This window comes from Alosa pseudoharengus, unplaced genomic scaffold, assembly GCF_046254945.1.
Source record: "Alosa pseudoharengus isolate Yale_2024_CS ecotype anadromous, Long Island Sound unplaced genomic scaffold, YU_APseudo_1.1 YU_APseudo_1.1_scf_19, whole genome shotgun sequence".
Taxonomy (NCBI): domain Eukaryota; kingdom Metazoa; phylum Chordata; class Actinopteri; order Clupeiformes; family Clupeidae; genus Alosa; species Alosa pseudoharengus.
The window spans coordinates 10,724,827-10,735,952 of record NW_027468657.1 but is presented as its reverse complement, the minus strand read 5'-3'; the positions used below and the strand labels follow the sequence as shown (position 1 = coordinate 10,735,952).

Below are 11,126 nucleotides of genomic sequence, written 5' to 3'. Positions count from 1 at the left end.
CTACACAGCTGTGAAATTAAGCAAATGGCGCTGCCAAAGACCTGAGCGTGTATCAGATAAATGAAGAGACGATGGCAGACTCACTACAAGCTGTCACTGTACATCTCCTCTTCCTGTTCTTCATTCTGTACAGCCTACAGGCAGGTTCAGTCACTTGTACATTCTTGGAATTCTGACTCTGACAATGTTTGAAAGGGGGTTGATGTGTGACAGGAAGCCTGGTAGAGTGGAGAGATGATTGGAGTGAGGAGATGTGTGTGTGTGTGTGTGTGTGTGTGCATACAGTAGAGGCAAACTTTCCAGAGAGAAACTGTGTCAATGCAGGTGTGTGTTTGTCTATGTGTGGATGCTTGTGTTTGTGTTTCTGTATGTATCTTGATGTGTGTATAAGTGTGTGTGCGCTTTCTTAAGTGTGTGTGTGTGTGTGTGTGTGTGTGTGTGCATACAGTAGAGGCAAACTTTCGAGAGAGAAACTGTGTCAATGCAGGTGTGTGTTTGTCTATGTGTGGATGCTTGTGTTTGTGTTTCTGTATCTTGATGTGTGTATAAGTGTGTGTGCGCTTTCTTAAGTGTGTGTGTGTGTGTGTGTGTGTGTGTCTGTGTGTGTGTGTAAGACAAAGAAAGCATATGAGGAGGGGAGTTCACTAGGGACAAGTCCGAGCCTGCTCTCATTTACTTGTCTGAGGAACAACGAGTGTAAAGGGAAGATAGAGAGAGAAAGAGAGAGAAAGAGGGAGAGAAGGAGAGAGAGAGAGAGAGAGAAAGAGGGAGAGAAGGAGAGAGAGAGCACATAACTAATAGAGGCAGACAGACTACGCAAAGCTGCAAAGCCAGACTCATTTCCTTAACCTGAGCTTCCAGCAGCACACAGGGTTGAGTAACCTTCCAAGGGAACTTTGAAGGCAGATTTTCCAGACAGGACACAAAAAGAGCAGTGATGCAGGAAGGCTGAAGGAGAGGCAGAAACACAAAACCAGAGAGAGGGACAAGCACGCTACGTTCCACATGTAGTCCTGTTCATTAAGTAAATATTTGAATCCAAGATCAAGAGCGTGACAATAACTTTCATATTGTTTCCCTAATCAACTTGCTTCCCAGTGTCCAAAGAGTATACCTCTTTATCACATTTGACTCCCACATTTGATTGTGTTAATTAAGTAAATTTGCATCCAAGTTTGAGAGTGGAACAATAACTTTCATCCATATTGTTTCCCTAATCAATCCCCAGCTTCCGAAATGTAATGTACCTCTTTATTTAACCCCACTTTTGAACAATGAAGCCTTTACAAGCCAAACTGAATGGAATGCCATCCCCAGTCATCTATTTTCCACTGTAGTGGACAATGACGATCCAGCCCCGCATGCAAAACACAGCTCTAGTAATCCAATGAGGGCACTCCATTCATGTGTTGTGGACAAGGCTATTGACAGGGGTTACATAATATGTTGGGTGACAGAGGCATTATGTTTGCCCCGCTGATGCACTGGGGCATTGATGGAAGCGGATTTGTAGTATCTGGCAATGCATCGGAGAGTCTTTGAAGGTAAAGGGCTGGAAAAAGTTGCATGTTTGCCGGAGATAAAACTCAAAAGCAAAACAAAAGGAAAGAAAAAAACATATGCTATTCACTGACATTGATTCAGATCCACCCCAAAGTGAATCATATCTCCAGTGAGGATTTCACCGCAACAAAAACTTCAGCAAAAGATGCATCCTTCCCCATTCCTCCTAGTCTCCTCAAAGCCAGCTGCGAGTGAAAAATAAGCCGGGAGCACATCTCCCAATCCCGATCCCGAGGGTGCTGTTTCAGATTCCATTTATTTATTTATTTATTTATTTATTTGGTAGGCAGCCACTTGTCTATTTAAAGAAACAATAAGAGCAAGTGTGTTTGACTCACGCCCACTCGTACTGTGGAGCCACGGCCCTGAGAATAGAGTGTGCAGTTATTGAAGGGTGCTCCACATAAATGTGCCTTTGAACACCAACATTCCCTATGCAAACACACTGTGTGCTGCAATGCGGAGAAATCAGGATAAAGTCTATGCCGTGTGCTTGGTCAATATGCTGTATCCCTAAGCGTTATTTTCCCCCACCACCACTCCCAAACAGTGCATACTAACTGCTCCAGTGCATGCAGGTCATTGCCTATTGCTATATCGAGATTAACAACATTAAAATGTTAAGCAGAGCAAGTAATACAGTGAAAAACATCATGTGCTGGTCGTTTCTCATTCAATGCATTGTACTATGTGACATTAACACGCTGTAATCACGGCGCTGAACAATAGCCCTGGTCGCCTATTTCTGGATTTTTACCCCCCCCCCCCCCCCCGTGTGTGTGTGGTATTTCAGAGAGAGACAAAAGGCTGCGGCGGTGGCAGACCTGCCACTCCCCTCTCCGCCACCCTCTGGCTGTGACCTCTGCTGAGGCAGCCCCATAGCTGGCCGCCCCATGGCTCGCTCTCATTGTCTCCACAGTCCAGTAAAAGTGATTTGGAGAGTGGACCGGGGGAGAGAGAGGGGGGGGGGGGGCGGTTAACTCACTCGTAGGCTGATCGTACGGATGGAACAGGGGACTGGACTGGGTGAGTCGTGGTTTACAATAAAAACAGAGGGAGGAAGAGTTAAAAAAAAAAAGGAAGCAGCCGGGGGCCATTTTAGGTATACTGGGTTAGCAAAAAAAAAAAAAATCAGGATGTGCTTCAGGGGCTTGGAGTGTGAAAAGAACCTAAAAATCCCCACAAGTTGCACTTTGAAGTCGAGATATCAAAGAACTGTGTGAATCGACAGACACACAAAAAGGATCACAGAGTCTCAAGGCTCAAGTCTTTTGAGAGAAATGATTCTTGTCTTGTCATGGTTTTCTTTTCCTCTTAGATAGGGGGGGTTAAGAGAAAAAAAAAAAACTTCATTATGAAAAACTTTCTAGTTGTTATGTTGTGTGCAGGCTAATAAGAGGCTAAGCTAGTGCTTCTGGCACTGTTACAAAAGCAGAGGTTAGCACCAGTCTTTAATTACTGTACCTCGGCACAGACAATCTTCTTCACAGAGGATAAAGTGAGGTAAAGACAAAAGGGAACCTGAGATGAGAGAGAGAGAGTGAGAGAGAGAGAGAGAGAGAGAAGGAGCGAGAGGGAGCAAGGGAGGAGCAGTGTGTGTTTGAGTGCATGTGTGTGCCTGTGTGTGTGTAACCGTATCTAAAGAGAGAGGGTGAAATCTGTTTAATCCTAATCCAGCACAAGACCATCCCGGCCCTGTCAGATCAAGTGTTGAGCCACATGGGACGCCAATAGAGAGAGAGAGAAAGAGAGAGAGAGAGAGGGACAGACAGAAAGAGGGAGAGAGAGAGAGGGATAGAGGGAGGGAGGGGAGAAGAGAGAGAGAGACAGGGAGGGGAGGAGGGCGTGAGTGAGAAGACGAGGGACAGCCGCGGCTCCGTGGATATCAGGGCTTATTAGAGGCCCGATTAGCCCCCCCCCCCCTCCCCTGGGGAGAATCCCCCGCTCACAGGCCCTGGCCCAGGGACCTCAGGCAAGGCCAGCGGGACCATCTGCCAGAGGAAGATAGCAGGGCCCGATTCTCACAGCATCGCGGGTAGAAAGTGTTTTCCTCTCTCTCTCTCTATCTCACACGCTCTCTCTCGGACTTCTTTTGCCTTTTCTCAAGTCTCTGAGCTCACTCTGGCCGGCACCCAAGCATCCAAGATGGGGTCTGGGGCTGCTTAAACGGCACACCAATGGAGCAGGAATTTGGCGAGGAGGAGGAGGAGAGCAGGGTCAGCGGAGATAACGTGAGGGGCTGGGTGTTGAAGCTGCGAAGGCCCTCTGGGGTAATGAGCTTTGCGGCCCGCGGCGGGGTCGGCGTGGTGGTGTTGAGAGACCCTCTCACCACATTTCTTTCATGGCTCTCTCTTACGCTCCACTCGTGGACAGTTGACACTCATGTCCACTCACTCACTCTGAGTTGAGCAGGATACCAGACCCAGAGACACTATTGCCCTTTTATGATTTTATTTGTTATTACTGTTTGCTTTTGTTTATGTAAAGCACATTGAATGAGCTCTGTGTATGAAATGCGCTGTATAAATAAACTTGACTTGACTTGACTTGACACTACCAAACCATGCTCCAAACCCCAACCCACCCCTCCATGACAAACCATAAAAACGTTCAGTCAGAAGTAGCCCAGCTGATGAGGCGTACTGCCGCTTGCTCATCTTCGATTAATCATCATGATCGTATCATGTCCCCCAGCGCTGTGGGATGTCTTAGTTTGGGCAAGCAACGGAATGCTCGTCCAACTCCTCCACGACTGTGCTTAAGTAAACAATTCTCTCCTTAAAAGAAAACAGGCCATTTGACTTCATGCCATTCCACTTCATCAGCTGCTAATCATGTGAAGATCCCAAGATGTCTCGGCCAACTCATTGTTGTTGTGAGGCTTGCGGTGCATTATCTTAAACTGAGCGGACGAACTGAACGACACGCTAGCACTTGAGCCGGATGCCTTCAGATCAGCCAGCAGCTATTTCCAGACAATCATGATGATGAGGAGGGCTCCGATTTGGCCGAAAAACGCACAGCATGTGTTGTGATGTCAGTTTAAGTGGACGCCATAAGCTGCCACCTGCCTGTCATGCCGCACAAAAAGCCAGCAGGGGGTCTTGTGTGGGCTATACGTTAGAGAGCACATATTATGACAGTCCAACCACAGACAGTCTGACAGACAGAATAAGATGTGACGTAGAAAGGCTGTTTGGACCCCAATGTGCCCCACTCCACTCCTCCACCCCCAACAAGTGCCACCTCACAATGGGCCCATGGCTCGAAAGGTCAGGGGTCACCCAGTGGCCTCTGGTAACCACGGTTACTGGCTGGCGTACTGGAGGACTGTGGTGGTTCCCTTTTGTCCCCAAACTGCTGGGCATCAAAGGGAGTCTTTGCAGTGGAGTCTGGGACGGAGAGCTCGCACCCAAACATTTTACAACGAGAACAAATGGACTCCTGTGCACTGCTGTGAGAGTTTGAGGTCGCAGCCCTCAAAGACCACCATGACAAATGTTATGTGTAAGAGGGTCAAGCACTTCAGAGTGTAAGCAGAAACTTCCCACTTGAATATTTTTTATAGGGAAAGTAATTAAAACAAATCTTTCAAAAACGTATTTAACTCTATAGCCTATAGCTCTATATCTGTAGCCTAATTCTAGATTACTGTTAGACAACAAATGCCACAATGGTCTTACAAACTATGATTAGTGGTCTTATGTTTACAAATTTGTATAGAATCTAGCCTATGGGAGATTTTCATCGCGTGTGTCAAGAATGTCGCAGATGTAAGAACTATTTCTGTTTTCAGTTAGCGGTGCTGGATTTAAAGAGTGTTTTACAACAAACAGGCTAAATTTACACAAAGATAAAGTAGCCTAAAGTAGGCTTGCAAGAACATAACGACATGCAGCAGTCCTGTCCTGCAGGCTATCCGACCAGACAGCAAGGATAGAGAAGTCGTAAACCCGGAGTTAAACAAGTAGGCTAGAGGTGGGAATTTAACAGCTTCTCTAATTACTGCTCTTCCCTTAACTTAGGCTATGTCATTGAGCATTTCCGATAGCGACGAGTAATAACTTGCAATAACAGAGAGCTCACATATGTGGCAAGTCACATTTTGTTGTCTGACCAACTTTATGTCGCTGTGGTCACTTAATGAAATCGAGGGACAAGCCTCTCAAAGAATTTGTTACACCATGGTCACTAATCCGGGGGCAAAACAAAGTCGGGGATTGCTACTGCTGTAAGTAGCCTTGGCTATCTCGTTCTGTGCGCAAATTTTTCTGAAGACTGCAAAACTGTCAGATCGCTGTCATTTTCTAAATCCAGCACACGCTGCTTAGTGTAGGCTAGTGTTAACGTAAAATCGGCGCTCGCTCACTCACTGCTCAATCGATCTGACGTTTATGTCACAATTTCGGCTTGCTATACATTAATTGTGGGTATTTATATTTAAGCCGGACTGGACTTCGGAAACTTGCACAGGACAGTGAAATGACGACAAGAAGCACTTCAGAAAACACATAACAGACACATTTACAACATTGGCATAGCGCGAACGTCTGCATATGCAGCAAGTGCGCACAAATAACCAGCCTCTGTAAAAAACGGTAAACTGAAACTTACCATATTTCACAAGTGCATTGGTCGCTGTTAGAAAAAAGTTGCTCTTCTGAACACTTGATTGTTAAAAAATATTTGCTCCTTGATGTCGGTGGAGATCGCAAAGCGACGTGGACTCTACTGTGTAGCTCGTTGCAGTGCAATGTTGAGTAGTGTGGCACTCTCGCTTTTCCCTCTCTGTGATTTGAACTGCGCTGCACACTGAGATCGGGCCCTGGGAACTAATCCGATCCTCCTCACAGGGAAATATGTGACCAGTGACGACCGTAACTCAATAGTGCCCTCTAGCTAAAAATGTAACATAATATGCATCTTACATAGCCAACGCATTAGCCATACCTCTCCAGAGTTAATTGCATAATAGGTCTTGCCGAGTGAGTGGTTGTGATGTTGACAGAAAGCCATGAACACTGGAAATTCCGAGACAGTTGCAGCAAGTTTGAGGATGATGAAGTAGGCTAGCCTACGCGAAATAAGTCTGCCTAATGGCAAGGGCCTGCATTAGCCTGTAGGCCTAGTGGTCCACTAAGAAAGCATGAATGTCAAATGTATGGCTGGTCTTTGAGAAAAAACCCTTCAATTTGAAAAAAAAAAGCTTATAATAGGCGGCTATTAGCCATATTTTTTCGCTTGACCAAGCTATCCATACATGTAGCCATCCATTACGTGACTACTGTAGGCCTACTATGTGAAAGTTTTTCCTAATTAAACTAAATAAAATATATGACATGTTTGTAATGACAATGATATATGAAACTATAGCCTTGTTCTGAACTAGATAAAAAAAATAGTACGTAGGAATAGGATACAGTCCCACACATTGCATTGTGTTTAGCTCCTCGACCGCCGTCGCATGTCATCAAAGGTCTTTAAATCAGCATCCTCCAATCCTGACCCGCAGTACAAAGACCACTTTAGAGGCATTACGCCGGGCATCTACTCGCATTCACGGCTGCTTTGAATGTCAGTTTCCAGACTTTATGACATGCGCACCTTTCAAGTCCATCTTCACCCTGTCATTATCGTTCTTTTACCACAGAAAAAAATGTTCGCTCTGCCTCAAGGAACACACCTGAGAAGCACATATGTGTGCGTGCTTCCTGCGTGAATAGGTAAGACTAAGAGAACAAGCTGTCACGAAGGTGTGTGTGTGTGTGTGTGTGTGTGTGTTTTAAAGAGGGGTTAGGATAGGATGCGTATGTGTGTTCGTGTATGTGTGTGTGTGTGTGAGAGAGAGAGGGATAGCGAGAGCGCATGAATTATTCAAGATTAGATCCAAAAACGACATACATTTGCACCGTCTAATTAATTGCATTGGTAAACAGTCTATGAGTGCCAACAAACCAGCCATCCAATTTCAGCTAAAAGTAAAGTTGGCTTTTCACGTGGTCTGCATGCGTAATGCTGCAGTTTGCTATGTCTTCACATTCTACGCGCGTCTTTGATGATTTAATGGGATTCTGTCAAGTATGCCGTTTCTGCCACGTTCTCAAGTGATGCCCCCTGCTGCTGTGAGTATGGAATTATTCCGTACTCCTTATTTGAAAATTCACCAAAAATGAGAAGATAGAGTGTAATCAAAATAAATAACTCTTTTTGCACTATTAGTTTTGGCAATAGCCTACATGAGTCCACAATAACAGGAAAGAAAAAAAGCGGACTGTCCACATGCCCTCATATCATAGCCTACATGATATTTGGATATGTTTGTAAATATTTTATTAGGAAATGTAAACTAATCATGTAAAAAAGCATAGAATACAAGACAATCCCACACTCCTATGCAATCCCTAAAACAAATATGCATTTCTTTATATATATATATATATATATATATATATATATAAAATCCCAACTGTTTATATCTAAAAAAAAATCCCAACTGTAATAACTGACAAAAGTTTTTTTTTTTCAAAACACTGCCTTTTCCCCTCACATGACTAAAAAAGAACCTAACTACCTTTGGATTACATAACCTGGTGTTAACCCACTCTGAAAACACTCCCACTGTATGTAGGAAGCATGGTAGCACCCCCGCTCAGCACGTTCAAACAATAGGTGATGATTAAACAAATTCATCATATTATGGATGCATTCCTATGACAGAATCAGAAGTATTAGAACTCATATGCATTCTATTTTTGATGCTTTATGATGCCTCCCAAATCTGATCCTATCAACAGAGAGCTACTGAGGAGCTGGTCTGCAGTATAGCACACGCAGGATGCTGGACAGGCACTTAAGTAACACATATAGTGGTTGGCAAGCACTACTAAAATCAGGTGAAGAGTTTCCACTTGAATTGCATTATCCCTCATGTTCCCTCACAGCTTTTTAGGCACCACCTTCACTGTGGTGGAGGTGGAACGTGAGCCCTCCAGGTTTTGGGCGGTGCAGGTGTAGGTGCCCTGGTCCACCACCCTCACCTCGTCTACCATAAGGACGGACTGGGATCGCTGCCGCAGGCGACCTATGTTATTGGCCGGCTCTACGCTGTCCTGGGTGTAGAGGGGTCGGCCGATCTGACAGAGGAAAAATACAGGCATTTTACAGACTTTACCTTGGGCGAAGGGCTTAAACTTTAACCCTCGTTAAAGGGGTGGGCGACGTCTTACTTACATTGCAAGTACACGTCTTCACTACCAGACTAATCAGTATTGGGTTCAGGGTCACTTTTCAGTGCATTTCAGGTTAGTATGTAGCAAGGAGAGCATCTCTCTTATTGTTTGGTGAAGTACCTGCTGTCCTGGATACTCCCAGGTGAACTCCACAACAACATCCTGTTCTCCGACCACGGTGCACGTGACCTGCAGGTTTGACCCCACGGATACGGAGCTGGAGGAGGTCTGGATGACCGGGGCGGGCGGCGCTGCAGGATCTGGGAGAAAAGCAAGAACAAGATAGAGGGTGGATCCTGTATTACAGAATGACTCAATTCGTCTCTGAGAGGAGATTCAAGGTCACTTTATTACATCTCATTATAATCGTATGAGAGAGTAATAATCTTCGGTTTTGGCTCTTCAACATGGCAGCAATATATAATAATGATAATACAAGTGCTTTGTGTGTCAGTGTGTGTCTGTGTGTGTGTGTGTGTGCGCGTGCGTTCGTGGGTGTGTGTGGGTGTTGTGTGTGTGTGTTTATGTGTGTGTGGGTGTGTGTGTGTGTGTGTGTGTGTTTATGTGTGTGTATAATTAAGGTATTAATAGAGATATTACACTGTACAGATATTGAATGAGATATTAGGTTATTACGATCTAAAGTTACAGTTAAATGGTACAGTTATCAAGTCATTACATTGTAATTATAAAAAAAAATGTTGGTAAAAGAATGATGTTGGCAGTCAGTGCATTTTATTGGATTAGAAAAAGCCCAAGCAAGCCTGGGCAGTAGGAGCCTGTTGAGCGAGTCCTTACAGTTCACGTAGATGAGCATGTACTTGGTGGAGCTCTGGCGGAGACTGCCCATGCTGGCCACGCAGTACAGGGACCCGGCGTGGTGCTGCTTCGGCCGGTGGATGGTGAAGCCGCGCTTGACGTCGAACGAGATCTCTGTGCCGTCCACCCGCACCTCCTCTGGGGGAAACTCGCGGTGCAGCGTCACCTTGGCCAGCGGATTGGTCACCTGGCAGGGCAGCACGGTCGGCCAGTTGGTGCGCAGCTGGATGACCTCGTAGTAGTCCGAGGACGGCACGAACAGCTCCTGGGGATCTGTGGGAGATGATACAGGGTGATACAGTCTCGCTGGTCTGTTATGCAGAATCTGAAGACTGCTGTTCAGACTGTCAGTCCATTTTGTTGTTGCAGATTTTCAAATTACAGCATTAAAGCATTTGTGGTTGTTCTTGGAACCCAAAATAGAGATACTTCCCTTGTTTAGTTTTTACTTTAAATGTTTTATTTTTTATGTAAACATATTATAAACTTACTACAAGCATCAAAGCTTGAGTATATCACCCTCTTTAATGGTGCCATTATAAAGTTAGAGAGGCTTACCAGGGAAAAAGATGAAGACCTTGACGGCTTTGTCGTACTCTTTGCGGCAGTCTGTGTCCTCGCAGTACATGGGATAGCAGGTGTACTCGCCCGTGTCCGCTCCAGTTGCGTTGGCCAAGGTCAGTGTGCCATAACGATCGTGTTGAACCATTCTGTTGGATTTTTTTTTTTTTTTTTGAAAGAATAGAGATTTGCAGGAAGGTTTTTCTTTTACAACTGAACAATTCAAAATCAAGTCTGTGTGACAGGGAATTACAATTTGAATATGATTTAGATGGAAATTAGGACTAGAGGATTTGAATACTGGTAAATATGTTAATTGCTGTCTCATTGAAATCATATTTAATGTTTTTGAATTTAGGATATTCATATCCATCAAGTCTACTAAGAGACTAATTGAGGATATGACAACACTTCTACTGTCTGCATCACTGACATGGCAATTGATTGGTAAGACTTACTTGAGTCTCCCAGCATCCTCCTCCTCCAGGTAATAGGGCACCCCCCACTGGACAGGGTTGCCTTTGCAGCGCAGCTCCAGAGTCTCTCCCGCAGGCACGCTCAGGCTGCCCCCCACCCTCTGGAACTTGCCCTTGTTCACCACCTGGGTCAGTCGCGTCCCCTGAGGTGCCGAGGGTGCCTGTGTGGCGGCCCTGAGTTTGGGTTTCGCCGTGGCCGTCTTGGTCTTCTTCCCGGCTCCTTTCCCTGCCCGGACCTTGCCTTTGGGTTTCTTCTCTGTGGCGCTCTTAGCATCCTTGTCCTCGTTTTGGCAATGTCCTTCAGCACAGGGGGAGGCACGAGGATATTAGAGTTTTTCAGCTTTATTTGTTTACTTCTTTAATATAAAACTATTGAGCATGCATAGTAAGTCTAAAATAAAACACTCAAATACTCAAAGTCCTTAGTTCCATATGTATTTGGAAATCGTCAGGCAAGAGGAACAGCCTCTCTTATCTC

The 11,126-nt window shown here is 45.2% G+C and overlaps 1 protein-coding gene across 1 annotated transcript in view; it reads right to left on the bottom strand.

Moving 5' to 3' along the window:
• Positions 1 to 8,032: 8,032 nt before the first annotated feature.
• Positions 8,033 to 11,126, bottom strand: part of LOC143132263 (platelet-derived growth factor receptor-like protein) — a 3,332-nt gene continuing 238 nt past the window's right edge. The window contains exons 2-6 of the mRNA XM_076291672.1: positions 10,631 to 10,946; positions 10,170 to 10,321; positions 9,591 to 9,884; positions 8,913 to 9,052; positions 8,033 to 8,696 (exon numbers count right to left, since the gene is read on the bottom strand). Coding sequence (XP_076147787.1) covers positions 8,499 to 8,696; positions 8,913 to 9,052; positions 9,591 to 9,884; positions 10,170 to 10,321; positions 10,631 to 10,946 — 1,100 coding nt within the window. The 3' untranslated portion in view covers positions 8,033 to 8,498. The remainder of the gene's footprint in view (positions 8,697 to 8,912; positions 9,053 to 9,590; positions 9,885 to 10,169; positions 10,322 to 10,630; positions 10,947 to 11,126) is intronic.